We start from the raw sequence: 15,245 nt of genomic DNA on the forward strand, positions 1-15,245 counted from the left end.
CTCTGAGGGCGTCAGAACCTCAAAGATCTTTAACGGCAACCACTTTGAAAAGTTTCAGAAAGAACAAAAAAACGACTCCGAAAGGGCAACTAACCTCAAAGGTCAAAAACGACAGCAGACACTTTGAGGAGTGGCGCTCAAGATTGGGTTGAAGTGAAGATAACATCTACCAGAGAAACAGATTACCATCGCAGTCCCCTAAGGCGGGAACCCAGACGCAGGGAATGAACAGTGATAAACCACAATACCACTTCCTTAAATAACCCCTAAATCCCTAAGATAATAAGACACAGCTGTGTTTGTGTGCGTGTTTCTCTCTCTCTCTCTCTCTCTCTCTCTCTCTCTCTCTCTCTCTCTCTCTCTCTCTCTCTCTCTCTCTCTCTCTCTCTCTCTTTCCTCAATCTATATGTATACATGTTATGCATTTCTTTCACTTTGTATGAGTCCAAATTCCACCACGTGTGTGAGCAATGAAAAGGTCTTGTGTGTCTAAGTGACTGTACTGTCATTGGCAGTGGGAGGGTCCTCGCTGTACTAGATATGCCCATGTTCAGATCGAGGGTGACCAGTGAGGAGACTCACAGTGATTGGTGTTCTGTGTTGCAGAGGCTGCCCAAGTACAACAACAGGAGGACCTGCAACACCGGACTCGCCGAGGAGAACCAGAAGAAGAATCGCTCATCCATCCTTCCATGTAAGATTTAGACAAAGACAACAACAACCTCTACATGCCTTCAATCTATTCACACCAACGATTCTAATAATACTTAGCCTCTACGGCGGAGCATCCCCTTGATATTCTAATCAGTATCTATCCAAAAACACTATCTATCCGTCTATCACCGGGCTTAGAGCAAGACCGGACAATAGAGCGATGTAATTGGTCAAAATACATGTCCGTTTATCAACAGTGCAGGCATTTGACATCACTACCAAAAACAGCCGTATACCAGAAGCACAAAAACAGGGGCGCATATATAAGAAAGATAGTGGTGTAAAGTGATTGAACTATAGGTAAGGGAAATAGTTGTATTTAAGTAATAAACTATAGGTAAGAGCGCTCATTTTTTATTGAGTGTAAACTTTGGGTCTGTGCGTTCCTCTCCACTGAACTCCACCGGGCCTGCTCAGACGACTACAACAGAGTGTTCGTGAAGATCGAGGAGGACCACAATGAGCCCGACGACCGGGTCTACGAAGAGGAAGACGAGACCGCCTCCTCCTCCGAGGAAGACGAGGACTCCATGAAATACATCAACGCCTCTCACATCGACGTACGGGAAAACGATCCCCCTCGAATTGTACCGATTCGTGACGAAAGATAACATTGTCCTTTTGTTGCAGAAACAAGAAATGTCTAATCCATTTTACTATAACATATTATTCTATCATTACAACATAATCATTACAAAATATTACCTACATTACATACATTTTACATAACGCATTACAAGTAACAGATGGATTCATGTACGGCCGATGCAGAACCTCAGACAGTGAGAGAGATGGGGGGTCCTGACTGAGTCTTGTGTTTGCGTCCCAGGGGTACTGGGGCTCCGGCAGCCTGATCACAGCCCAGAGCCCTCTGGTCAACACCACCGCCGACTTCTGGCTCATGGTCTTCCAGAAGAGAGCCGCGGCCATCGTCAATCTGTCCGACGGCACGCAAGGCGATGCTGTGAGTCCCCGTTCTGAAGCGTTGCCCGTAGGGGGCCAACCGAAATGTTGCATAGCTCCTTCATTTAAAAATTTCGCCGTAAACAAAATGTGAATTTATCCTAAGTGTTCCGTTCTAGATAATGAGACTCAGTGGATTTACGGTTTGGTTGAACTGTATTTATGTTGTTGTTTTTGGCTTTTACTTTGAAGGAGTGTTCTCCCTACTGGGGTCAGGAGAAGACGAAGTTTGAGGACATCGAGGTGGAGGTGACGGAAACAGAGTGCACGCCCGTGTTCACCGTCCGCACCATGCAGATATACCACACCAAGGTACCTGGGGCCCTGGGGGGGGGGGGTCAATAGCGAGCACCCTGCTCAGGGGAGCTCAACCCAGGGGCCAACAGTCAGCTTGACGCCATGGATTGAAAGATAATAGAAACAGAAGAAATTAAAAAAAGATATTTAGAATGAGAAATCAATCTATAAAAAAAAATATGCAACACAAAAGCTCTACATCCCTGTACATAGACAGTTGCATTTGGTTCAACCGTTTGCGTTTGAGGGTTATAATAGTCCTTGTATGTTTGGGGGGCCCTCAACCAGTTTCACCAAGTTTCAACGATTTTAGAAAGACTTATTTTAATATTTGATATACATAATCTTGTATTATATATATTTTCATGATATATATAATGTATATATATCTGTGTATATTCATATGTATTATGTATATGTTTATGCATAAATATATATATATATGTATAACGTATATATATATAAAGGGGCCACAAAAATATGAAAGGGCCAGTTTTTTATTTATTTTTTACCCCAACTGTCCCACGGAGGAATCTCCCTAATCTCTCCCCCCCCCCCCCCCCCCCCCGCCCCCCCCAGCGGAAAGAGAGCCGTCAGGTGAAGCAGTTCCACTTCCTCCAGTGGCCGACCCAGAAGCTCCCTGAGAGCGGCGGCCTGCTGACGGACTTGATCCGCTCCGTCAAGCAGACCTGTGGCTGCAGCACGGGGCCCCTGGAGGGCCGCGGCCCCGTGGTGGTCCACTGCAGGTCAGCGGAGCCGAGGGCCTGGAACCCACGCACGCACGCACGCACGCACGCACGCACGCACGCACGCACGCACGCACGCACGCACGCACGCACGCACGTTCTCGCTCTCTCTCTCTCTCTCTCTCTCTCTCTCTCTCTCTCTCTCTCTCTCTCTCTCTGTCTCTGTCTCTGTCTCTCTGTCTCTCTCTCTGACAGACAGACAGACAGACAGACAGACAGACATGTTGTTGTTTTTGTCGTAATAATAATTGTCAAGGATCTCTAAAGTATGCGCTTCCTGCATCCGGCAGGAAACACAGCATGTGACGTGATACTTGGTTTTCACACCTCCCTCTTCTCACCTCTCTGTCCCCGTTCCACTGACTCGTAACGCTGCCGAATCAACTTGATTACTTACCTGAAGTAAACCGACGTGTCCTTTACCAAAAGGGCCACTCGTTCATCAACATGTGACCCAACGCAAGGCTTTCCCTGGTCACCAAAGCGTTTGTTTCCCGCTGAACTAACGCCGCTCCCCCCGCTGCTCGTCCCCCTAGTGACGGCTCGCGGCAGTGCGCTGTGTTCTGTGCGCTGTGGAACCTCATGGACAGCGCCCAGACGGAACGCATGGTGGACGTCTTCCAGACCGCCAAGGCCCAGCGCAGGCAGAGGCAGGGCATGATCAGCAGCGTGGTAAGATACATACGTAACGATACATACGGGCTCAGGGGGTAGAGTAATGTTAGGAAATGTTGTAAAGCGTTTTGAGTGGCCACTGGTTAGAAAGGCGCTGTATAGATGCAGTCCTTTTAGCGTTTACCATCAGGAAGGTAACGCGAACACCCCCTCCCCCCCCCCCCCCCCCTTACAGGAGCAGTACCAGTTCCTGTACGAGGCGTTGGCGGCCGCCTACCCCGTGCAGAACGGAAGTGTGACGGCGGCGCCCGTTACCGTGGCCGCCGGGGACGCCGTGCACATCGTCGACGAGACGGGACGAACCCAGGAGCCGGCCGGCATTACCGCGGACGGCCAGCAGGAGGAGGCGGCGAGCACGCCTCTGATGCAGAAGGAGGAGAAGGAGGAGAAGGAGGCGGCCGACAACGGGTCCACCGTTACCATGGAGGTCTGAGGGAGTAGCAGGTGGAGAGGGGGGGGGGGGGGGGGGCTTTCCAGAACGCAGACACAGATTGTAGATATCAGCATACCGGTACCGGTATTCAAGCATACGCTGGGTTGGTTGATGTTTTTCATATTTTAATCTGTATTTTTTGCTATGCCATTGGATGCCTTCTGCAATGTGTTATTGCTTAATTTAGTTATGTAAGGGAAGTTTGTTTTTAACTTCCATATCTTAAACTGCTAATAGTTTAAGTTTTCTTAATACCTAATGGCTGTTGTCAAACTATGTATTATATATTTACGTTTAGTGCAGAGAACAAGATTTATTTAGTCTTTCTTGCCTTACTGCGAGTTTAATTGGAAGGTTGTATTTCAGGTAAAGTATTTTAGGTAAGAAAATCGATTAAAAAAACAAATGCAGCGCTCCTGCATTTCGTGAAAAAAACGCTAGGGGTCGCCAAACGTTCGGCTAGGACACCAACGCAGACGATGTGTTCAATACTGTAGATAATTATATTGGTCTTTATAGATATTTAAATTTTGTCACCACACAGTATTGAATGCTTGAATTATTTTGAAAGACAAAAAGAACAACAGTGAAGCGAGTTGTGTAATGCCTGTATAATGATGATGATGTATGATTTGATGGCAACAAACATAAGCCACAGAAACATGATAATGTATTAAAGCGCTTCCTAATAATGAAACGTGTCCAATCTGAAAACATCATTCAAGTAATTTTCCCAAGCAAACTGAAAGGTATGTTTTAAATATCTAAAGAACACTTGGACGAGATGCTGAGAAACATTATGGGGTTGGGGTGAAATCAAAGATCCAACTCCACCTTCACATTTTAACTGTTAGGACTAAGAAGGGTTTTTAATACAAATGCACGAAATCAAAGTCTAGCAAGTTAATAAATACTTTATAAATCCCCAAAGAGGACATTTGGTCGTCACATCAGCATACTGAGAAATAAATACATTTAGTAATGCAGATAAATAAAGATGTTGATTAAATTACAAACAACATATAAATGATGTGTGCAATGAGGTATTCAGGATCTATAACTGGTTAGAGGAGCAGAGAACTGAGGGGTAACATCAACATTTTAGGGCAATTAGCAGACGCCTTTATCCAAATTGACAGTTTCATACACTCTTACATCCATAGCAACTTACAACAGTGCATACACATTAACAAATGGACGGCAGAATCAGCAAGGTGTCTTGCTCAGGGACACCTCGACACTCCCCTAGGAGAAGCCGGGGTTCGAACAGGCAACCTTCGGGTTATGGGTGACCGCACACATAGATCTACCTTCTGAGCTAGACCAACCCCTTTATAGGTACGTTATCGTCTGCTACAGCGCCCCCATGCACCGTCCTAGTTTTACACGATCATTACAGTCGACCCGATGTAATGCAATGTAAAGGGAAGATGTATGATTTAGTGACCAAAAAGTGCTCCTCAGTTCTGCATCAAGACTGCAGACGACAAACATGATATATAATAAAACATAATAACATAACATCAACACCCTTTACTCGCGTCATGGAGGGTTTAGCAGCAGAGTCAGTGCTAGCAGCACAGCACACAGTAGATTGCAAGAGTGGTGTAGAAAACAGTACAAAGTTTGTACAAAAATGGGATCCAATCCTTTTGGTTCCATAATATACTGGTTGTGTAATCAAACCATTTGCTACTGTAGAAACCTTTTATCAAACTATTTGCACATCGACAAGGTGCATGTTTTCGTCCGATTGCCTCGTTCTCTGGAAAGGTCCTTAAAGTTATAGGAGATCGAAGGTCAGTGAAGCTCTCAATTGTGTATCTTCCATCATGTACTTTTTTTATTAAAGTCCAACCATCCCACCAGCCAATAACAAAGCTGCCCAGCTACGAGGACCAATCAAAACTGTCCGCTGGTTCTGTTCCTATCAGCCTGGCTGTCCGTCCTTCCTCTCCACGGATCGGCCCGGAGACCGACCGGCGGTCGCACCTCAATGCCCTCCATCCCTTCATCCGCCGTAAACCCTCCTTCAAAGTCTGGACGGACCCTGACCCCCCCCCCCCCCCCCGTCGGCCTGGCCCTTCCTCATCACCCTCACACCGGACACAGCGGCTCCGTCTGCCTCCGAAGTGTTCGCGTCCCCGCCGCGGGTACACCCTTTAACACCGCGAGGAGTCCGCGATTCACCCGGGGGGCCCTCGAGGCCCCAATCACCGCTGGGCTCCCCGGCCGTCGGTTCGCGTCTTAACGGCGCGACGAGGACCGTGGCGCGTCGCCGTTCCTCGCTCTATCGGGGGTCCCGCGTGGTGTTCCCGTTGGTGGAGGCCAGCCTGGCGGTGCCCGGCCGGACCTCGGGGGGCTCGGGCCCCCGGCCGCCGCAGGGCGCCGCCTTGGCGGTGGCCGGGCGGGCCTTGGGCTCCCGCCGGCTGGAGGAGTCGGGCTCCCAGAGGAGGAACTCGTGGAGCAGGGTGTTGACCGCCTCGGGGCACTCCATCATGATCATGTGGCTGCCGTTGTCCAGCACCTTGAGGAAGGCCAGCAGGAGGATCTGGAGAGAGAGAGAGAGGGAGTCAGAGACTCAGAGAGAGGCAGAGGCAGAGTCAGAGAGAGGCAGAGTCAGAGAGAGGCAGAGTCAGAGTCAGAGGCAGAGAGAGGCAGAGAGAGGCAGAGGCAGAGAGAGGCAGAGGCAGAGAGAGGCAGAGAGAGGCAGAGGCAGAGTCAGAGGAGACAGAGGGAGAGAGAGAGAGTCACAGAGTCAGAGAGAGGCAGAGTCAGAGAGAGGCAGAGGGAGAGAGAGAGAGAGTCAGAGAGAGGCAGAGTCAGAGTCAGAGGAGACAGGGAGAGAGAGAGTCACGGAGTCAGAGGGAGAGAGAGAGTCACAGAGTCAGAGGCAGAGGGAGAGAGAGGCAGAGAGAGGCAGAGACACAGAGTCAGAGGCAGAGTCAGAGAGTCAGAGGGAGAGAGAGGCAGAGTCACAGAGAGAGAGAGGGAGCCAGAGAGTCAGAGGGAATAGAGGGAGAGAGAGGCAGAGTCAGAGGGAGAGAGGCAGAGTCAGGGAGAGGCAGAGTCACACAGAGGGAGAGGAGACTGATGGAGAGAGGCAGAGTCCCACATGGACTTTGTGCTATTTGGTAGAAACTTCAGCTCCTTTGCCGAACAATGCTTTGTGGTGCATTGTGGGTCGTGGCATCTAGCGAATCTGACTTAGTCAGCAGAAATTGAATAAATATCGATGAGTATGTTTTAATTAGTGGATAATCACATTAAAAAGAAATCTGTTGGATGCCACCAAATGCCACTAAACCCTATACATTGCACCTTTAAGGTGGATTAAGTAGTGTTTAAAAAATAATCATATTTATGCAAAATGTTGCAGTCGGTTGGGGGATAAAAAGCTTTCTAATTCTCTTCCCGGATGCTGTGAAGCATAGTGAAAAAAACAAGGGGATTTCTCATCTCATGCAGCAGTCTGTGGTATCACAGTCGTTTCCTCGGTTTGTGTGACTCATGTTTTGGTGGTTAATGAGCCCACTAGCTAGGGCACAGCTGGATGGAAACAGCGTGTGACTTTAGGACCTCCCCAGAGATGTGTGAATCACTCTTTCCTTTCCCTCATAATGAAGTACACCTTCTTATCGAGATAAGATGGCATCTCATCAAAGTACAAACTCAAATCAAACACGCACAACCCTTATACACACACACAAACACACACACACACACACACCCAACAAAAACATTTACCCCTCAAAACACACACACACACATCCCCCTCCCACCACACACACACACACACACACACACACACACACACACGCACACACACAAACCATGAACACACTTCACAAACACTTCATACACCCACTGACCCCTCACACACCCCTCTGACACACACACAAAACACACACACACACACACACACACACACACACACACACGAACACACACACACACACCTCCTACAAACCCCAAACACACACACACACACACAAACACACTCCCCCCCCCCCCCCCCCACACCTCGGCCATGCGCTGGTCCTCCTCCACGGGAACAAACTTGTCACACATGCCGTGCACCAGCAGCACGGGCACGACCAGCTCTGCGTGGTACGCCTCGTCGCCCTCGGGCCAGTACTGCCCGCTCATGGTGGCCCGCAGCACGAAGGACGACACGTTGAAGGCGTTGTTCTCCTTCAGCAGCTGCCGCTCCCTGGAGCCCTGCTGGGCGAAGCCCGCCCTGGGGGGGGGGGCGGGGGCATCAATCCACACACTCCGAGTGTCGCGATGATATTGTGCGGCGTGCGCATGTGTGTTTGTGCATGCCTGCATGTGTGAATGAGTGAGTGTGAGTGTATGTGCATTTATCTGTGCGAGTGTTTGCATGAATGTATGTGAGGGTGTGTATGAAGGTATGTGAGTGTGTGAATGCGTGTGTGTGTGTGTGTGTGTGTGTGTGAGTGAGTGACAGTGTGAGTGAGTGACCGTGTGTGCCCGTATGCCTTTGTGTGTGTGAGTGAGTGAGGACGTGTGCACGTGTGCGTGTGTGTGAATGCGTGAGCGTGTGTGCGTGCGTACCGTGGACGAGGACATGTACGGCAGAGAGAGAGCGTGTGGGTGGCCTTACTTGAGGAAGCTCCAGGCCAGGATGGGGGACAGGCAGTGGAGCACGCAGGTGGGCAGGTTGAAGATGGAGCAGAGGCTGGGCTCCAGCGCCGTGGGCCCCCCCCCGTTGATCATCACCACCTTGTGGACCTGCTCCGGGTACTCGTGGGCCAGGAAGGTACAGAAGGAGACCCTGGGCCCGCCGACGGGACCGGGGGGAATAAAACGTAGGATATGGGACATAATGGTATGGTAGAGAACATAGAATAAGATATAATAGAATAGAGTGTTAAAACGTTGGTTAGGATATAATGGCATAGGAGAAAATATAGAATTTGATACAATAGAATTGGATACAATAGAAGAGAGTGAAAGAGTGATAGGATTGGTTAGAACAGGATGGGAACATATATATGATTGTTTAGGAGAGAGAAAATAATAGAATAGAATGTATAACGTTGATTAGAACAGGACAGGACATATGATACGATGGTACGGGGTATAGAATAGGATAGATATATTGTTGTTTGTCTTCCTTCTGACAAACGTATTTATTCTAAGTCGCTTTGGATAAAAGCGTCTGCTAAACACCCTAAGGTTAACGTTAACGTAAAGGTAAACGAAGGACCCGTCTCTCCTCAGCTGAGCGTCTCGGCTCAGGTGAACCCCCCCGTTAACACATGACCCCACCTTACCCGTACGAGTGGCCGATCAGCACGTTCCTCTTGCGGGCGTATCTCTTGAACAGCACGCGCATGTCCTCGGCCAGGGCGTAGAAGGTGTAGGCGGCGGCGATCTGGGGGGCGGAGCTTGCCCCGTGGCCCGCCAGGTCGGGGGCGATGACCTCGTAGCCCAGCTGGGAGAAGAAGTCCAGCTGGCTGCCCCAGATGTCCAGCGACCCCCCCACGCCGTGCAGGAAGAAGAGCGCCACGTCGGCGTGCGTGCCCTTGCACGCCGTGATCTTCCGCTCGCAGTCCACCACCACCGTGCGCTTGGGCTTGCGCTTGCGGAAGCGAGGGTCCTGTTGTTGCTGCTGCTGCTGCTGCTGGTCCTGCTGTTGCTGGGGGCCGTGTGGCTGCTGCTGAGGGGCCTGTTGCTGCTGGGGGCCGTGTGGCTGCTGCTGAGGGGCCTGTTGCTGCTGGGGGCCCTGTGGCTGCTGCTGAGGGGCCTGTTGCTGCTGGGGGCCCTGTGGCTGCTGCTGAGGGGCCTGTTGCTGCTGCTGGTTCTTCTGCTGCTGTTTGGGGTCCTTTGACTCCTCAGCCTCTCCTCCTCCCGCGTCTCCTCCTACGTCCCCTTCCTCCGCCTGGCCCCCAGCGACCCCGGGGGCCCCGTCGGGCACGGGGTCCGTCACATCCAGGGCCACGCCCGCGTTAGGCTCCGTCTCCCCCCCACCCCCCCCTCCTCCTCCTCCCCCTCCGCCTCCCGCCACCTGCCCGTTGCTGAGCTCCGCCCGGCCCGCCCGCTCGCCCAGGTTCTCGATCAGCATCTGCCCGTTGCGGTACAGCGTGATGCGGCGCTTGCAGCTGACGGTGGCCCCGGGCCCCCGCGGCTCCTCCACCAGGGGGCGCTCCGGGACCACGTGGCGGACGCGCAGCACGCGGCCCGGCTTCACCTCCACGAACTCGTAGCCGTCGGCCAGCTCCGAGGTCTCCAGGGGGCACACCACGTTGGCGGAGCGGCCGGTGAGGCAGCACAAGAGCCCGTCTAGGAGCCCGCTCAGCATGGTCGCCGCTGGGGGAGGGGGGGGGGGGGTCTTAAATATCCGCCCTGTTAAGCCCTTTGACACTGTAATGGTGATTAAGGGCTATACAAATTGAATTGAACACACAACAGGATGTACACTGGTATACACACAAATGCACGACGTGTACCCACACAAGCACACATGCAAACTGGGTATATATAATATATGACGTACACACAGGCACTCACACACGTGCTAGCACGTGTGTGAGAGCCTGTGTGTACGTCATATATTTATCCAGTTTGCAGTCGAGCGAGCCGGCACAAATTGCTAACCCGGCCGACATCCAACACTAGATACAAAATATTATGTGTCGGCAATTTAAATGAGATTGAAATATTCTCATGATATAATCTTTAATGCTGCAGCACTTTCAGCGTTGATATGTGTATGTGTGACTTTAAAGCACATTGTTGGATTATGTCCCAGGATATTCAATGATCAATGATATCTCCATATAAAGGTTTACCAGGCGCTGTATAAAGCGCGTGTATCCCAATGCCATTTGAAATCCAGCTCCCTCAGTCACAAATCTGTAACTTCGCTCAGACGACACTCTACCCCGACTGAGTATTAATAGAACACCAAAGTAAAAGCCCTCCTAGGTAAAGCCAGCCTCCGTGTGCGTTGACTGGCCTACACCTTGTTGTTTGTTGCTGCCCCTGACCAGACGCAAGTAGCTCTATAAAAGGCTACAAATGGAGACTTTAATTTGTAGTAGAATCATAATGTCTCTGTGTTTTACCATTTCGTATTGCAGAAAGAAAAACAACCAAGCCACAACCAAAACAAACAAGCTACATTTTGATTAGCCGTATATTTTAGCTGGCTACCACCTCTCCCCTCATTACACGGGATTACACCTCCCCCGCTCCCTAATCTCTTAATCTCCTCTCTGGGAGGAAAAACCAAACACAACCAAATTTTAATGAATATTTGTTTGATGTCTCGTCCGGTGAGCTGGTTCATAATCAGAGCGCTGTTGATAGGCTGTATGCAGCAGTCAGCTTTAATAGAGCAGAAGACTACTCAGCCAGGGATTATGACAACCTGTTGAGAGGAGGCCAGTCCTTCTGCTCTGACCGATGTTTTTCAGTACACCAAGCTCATTGAGAACACTTAATGTAAAGATCATGAATTGCAGATCAGGATTTAACGTCAGTCAACGGACGAGTGCTGAATCTAAAGGGTTAATGTATTGCATGCGGACAGGCACAGGTCACGTGTTCCCTTACCTTACAAGGTGATTACACTCAGACCACATATTTGAATCTGATCAATACAGAGACACTCACGCAAGACAAGTGAAGTAATATACATGAATACGAATCAGTTTTTGTTGCACTGGCTTAGTATTAATTTCCGAAGTAGGCCTATGTCATTTTAATGTCCAGTCCCTGGTGAACGTCTTAACCCAAAATAAAGTGACTGAACTTCCAATTTATTAACAAAATAAAAGCTATGGTAATTTTTAGAGCGATATTCCACATTTGATAACAGCTATAATGATTAGGGGACTCCTCATCTCCCCTTTTATTTTAATACCACTACCACATAAGGACATGTTTTGGTCATGGGAGAGAATCCCAACAAGGAACTGACGCCAAGGCAGAAGCAGGGATCACCATGACGATTAGGAGTAAGAACAGCAGGTCTATTCGGGTAAAAAAGTCTCTGTGCTCTGACTGTCAACAAATATCAACACGTGTGCGTCCTTGTCAAAAAATAGTACTAATAACGAAATTATTATTGTTTAATTTGATCACAGGCTCAAACGGCATTTAAACATAATTGTGTTAGTGTGGTAACAAAGCTTTGATACAATCTACTTGTGCCACTTTGAAGCTGTATTAATCATGAGTACTATAAGCGATGATCAGTAAATTATAGGGAAAGTCATGAGGTCATTCACATGCTAATGTTGGCCTATATGACGTGTTAATTTTTATATGGAAGGGTATTTTATAAAGAGAAATTACAACCACCAGCCTAGTGTATGTGCAGATACAGGGCGATAGGCTCTGGATGGGATAGTGCTGATCTGGGTGGAAAATACGCGCCCCTTCTGGAGAGGCAGAGCGAACCGCCCAAACAATAATGCGCGCAGGCCTGCTGGCTAAACGGGCCAATCGCTGTAATTTAAAATTATAAACAGGACAGGTTACGATACCACAATATAATCTCCCCTTATCCAAATCTGTTCGATTTTCCAAAATCGCATCGTTGATACTCGATTGCAATGCCTAAATATGGGCATCCTCACCTGCAAAGTCCGGAACACAACACCGTGCCAACTTTCAGGTATTGGACAAAATACAACTATTTCGTGGGGGTTGGAGATTACTTCTACCGTAACAGAGGTCGACAGAATGTGTCAAAAGTAATCTTACCTTGGTTAACTTTCTACATGCAGATAACTTGTAGTTTTTGCATGCAGCATCGAAGAAACAGACGGGCTATAATCTGTCACCGCCAATCCAATAATCTAATTTATCTCCATTCTGCATACCGTTTCGTATCGCCGCTACACATCTTGTATCAGTTCAGAATCAGACACATACACTTCTTTTCCGTTTTCCTGTTTTTTGGTCTCAACCATGGACGATTTGCTGGATGAAGTCCATGCCTGCGTATTAGTTGTTAATTATTGGTTTTGAGGTCGGACAATCCTCTCTCTTGTTGCGGTAATGGCGCCACCTAGCGGTGATGGTAGGTAGAGCGGCGCTTCAGCAGAAGATCTAGTGAGGTATTTAAATCAAATGCTCATGTTCAGTTTTAGTCTCAGGTAAAGTTATTCATGAGGAATAACCCCACTTCACATCCCAATTGAATTAGTCCACCTCGTCATCATCACTCGCTCGTGCGTGTGCGGTTGTCATGGCATGGACCGGGTTGTTGCTAGGCATCTGTTTCTAAGGGGACAGCAGCAGAACGGGCATTGCCACCAGATTGCCACCCCTGTGGTCAGTAGGGCCGAGCTCTGAGTGGCCAACGACGTGCGTCGCGACATAGGTCGCATTGGTCGCGACGTAGGTCGCATTGGTCGCTGTGTAATATATACCTAGCTTAGATATTGATAGACCAATAGGCCTTTTTATAATATATATAAATAAATAGGCCTATTGGTCTATCCATCTATATTTAATTCATTTTGAATTAACTATGTAATACAGTGATGTTTACAATATTTATATTGATTATATTGTGTAGCCTATTGGTTTGATAAATGTCAAAGAGTAATAAAATATCCTATGAAGACAGTTATAGTGTAATATACTTTGATGTAAGTGAAACAAAACAAATAAAAACTCTAATTCACAGACCCAATACCGTAAAAAAAAAAGTAAAAATAAATATATAATGTGTCACGAATCATGATAGTCAAGTATTCCAATGTATAAACCAAAGAACAAAATATGAAAAAAGTGTCAATAATAATAGTAGGCTATAGTAATATGCATAAGTGCACAATTGAAAGGGGGCCAGTGACTATACAAATCTATAGTATATAAAAAGTGTGTGTAAAGTAGCCCAATCATCAAGTATGTATGCTAACTCAGAATGTTTTGCAGCCAACAGACCAAAAACAAAAACTGTAATATACTCTGATGTACAGCATATGATAGAATCCAACCACTTTCCATATCATAGGCACTATGTATTCCTGGGACCAGGGAGCACAATTCAGGAAGGTGGAATGAATAAATAAGCACGTTTTGCCAAGGCCGAAGTTTGACTAAAAGAGCAACATTCAATCTGACCGTGGAGAGAATCGATCACACAACCCCTTGATTACTACCAAAGCATCACTACCACTTGCACCACTGTGGCTTTTAGGTTAAATACTGTTACACTGAGAACAAATAACAAACAACAGTGTTATGGTTTTTTTCATGACGACCAAAGAAAAACGACAGTGTCACCCCTCATGTTTCATTTGATAAAAACGACAGTGTTACCCCCTATGTTTTAATTGATAAATATCGACAGTGTTAACCATTATGTTTTTTTCATGACGACCAAAAAAAAATGACAGTGTTACCCCTTATGTTTTTTTTCATGACGACCAATAAAAAACAAAAGTGTTACCCCTTATGTTTTTTTTCAGGACGACCAATAAAAAACAACAGTGTTAACCCATATGTTTTTTTCATGACGACCAATAAAAAACAACAGTTTTACCCCTTATGTTTTTTTTCATGACGACCAATAAAAAACGACAGTGTTACCCCTTGTGGTTTTTTTCATGACGACCAATAAAAAACAACAGTGTTACCTCTTATGTTTTTTTTTCATGACGACCAATAAAAAACAACAGTGTTACCCCTTATGATTTTTTTCATGACCCATAAAAAACAACAGTGTTACCCCTTATGTTTTTTTTCTTGACGACCAAAGAAAAACAACAGTGTTACCCCTTATGTTTTAATTGATAAATATCGACAGTGTTAACCATTATGTTTTTTTCATGACGACCAATAAAAAATGACAGTGTTACCCCTTATGTTTTTTTTCATGACGACCAATAAAAAACAAAACTGTTACCCCTTATGTTTTTTTTCATGACAACCAATAAAAAACAACAGTGTTACCCCTTATGATTTTTTTCATGACCAATAAAAAAAAAACAGTGTTTTTTTTTTTAAAACTTATGTTTTTTTTCTTGACGACCAAAGAAAAACAACAGTGTTACCCCCAATGTTTTATTTGATAAATATCGACAGTGTTACCCCTTATGTTTTTTTCCCAAGATGACTGATGAAAAACAACAGTGATACCCCTTATATTTTATTTGAGAAGGACAATTTTCTTATTTTTTTCAATATGTTTTTTTCATTACGACCAATAAAATACGACAGTGTTACCCCTTATATTTTATTTGACAAAGACAACAGTGTTACCCCTTATGTTTTTTTTCATGACGACCAATAAAAAACAACAGTATTACCCCTTATGTTTTTATTCATGACGACCAATAAAAAAACAACAGTGTTACCCCTTGTGTTTCATTTGATAAAAACGACAGTGTTACCCCTTATGGTTTTTTTGATAAATATCGACAGTGTAA

The 15,245-nt window shown here is 46.9% G+C and overlaps 2 protein-coding genes across 2 annotated transcripts in view; one reads left to right on the forward strand and one right to left on the reverse strand.

The window, feature by feature from the left end:
- Window positions 1-4,525, forward strand: part of ptprc (protein tyrosine phosphatase receptor type C) — a 19,481-nt gene extending 14,956 nt beyond the window's left edge. Inside the window, 7 exon segments of the mRNA XM_060066333.1 lie at window positions 607-694; window positions 1,132-1,274; window positions 1,544-1,678; window positions 1,870-1,989; window positions 2,554-2,720; window positions 3,257-3,392; window positions 3,571-4,525. Coding sequence (XP_059922316.1) covers window positions 607-694; window positions 1,132-1,274; window positions 1,544-1,678; window positions 1,870-1,989; window positions 2,554-2,720; window positions 3,257-3,392; window positions 3,571-3,828 — 1,047 coding nt within the window. The 3' untranslated portion in view covers window positions 3,829-4,525.
- Window positions 4,526-6,060: 1,535 nt separating this feature from the next.
- On the reverse strand, window positions 6,061-13,079 carry LOC132468609 (protein ABHD8-like). The gene is made up of 6 exons (XM_060066334.1): window positions 12,568-13,079; window positions 9,695-10,164; window positions 9,129-9,508; window positions 8,456-8,626; window positions 7,852-8,068; window positions 6,061-6,379 (listed from the first exon to the last, which is right to left on the reverse strand). Exons 2-6 carry the CDS (start codon window positions 10,154-10,156, stop codon window positions 6,119-6,121), a joined length of 1,491 nt encoding a protein of 496 aa, XP_059922317.1. The 5' UTR covers window positions 10,157-10,164; window positions 12,568-13,079; the 3' UTR covers window positions 6,061-6,118.
- Between the last annotated feature and the right edge of the window lie 2,166 nt (window positions 13,080-15,245).

This window comes from Gadus macrocephalus, chromosome 12, assembly GCF_031168955.1.
Source record: "Gadus macrocephalus chromosome 12, ASM3116895v1".
NCBI classification, from domain to species: domain Eukaryota; kingdom Metazoa; phylum Chordata; class Actinopteri; order Gadiformes; family Gadidae; genus Gadus; species Gadus macrocephalus.

Coding starts and splice junctions, on each gene's coding strand:
- LOC132468609 (XM_060066334.1), bottom strand. CDS start 10,156: ATGCTGAGCGGGCTCCTAGACGGGCTCTTGTGCTGCCTCACCGGCCGC. Junction 8,627..9,128: donor CTGATCGGCCACTCGTACGG/GTAAGGTGGGGT, acceptor CGGCGGGCCCAG/GGTCTCCTTCTGTACCTTCC. Junction 6,380..7,851: donor AGGACCAGCGCATGGCCGAG/GTGTGGGGGGGG, acceptor CTCTCTCTCCAG/ATCCTCCTGCTGGCCTTCCT.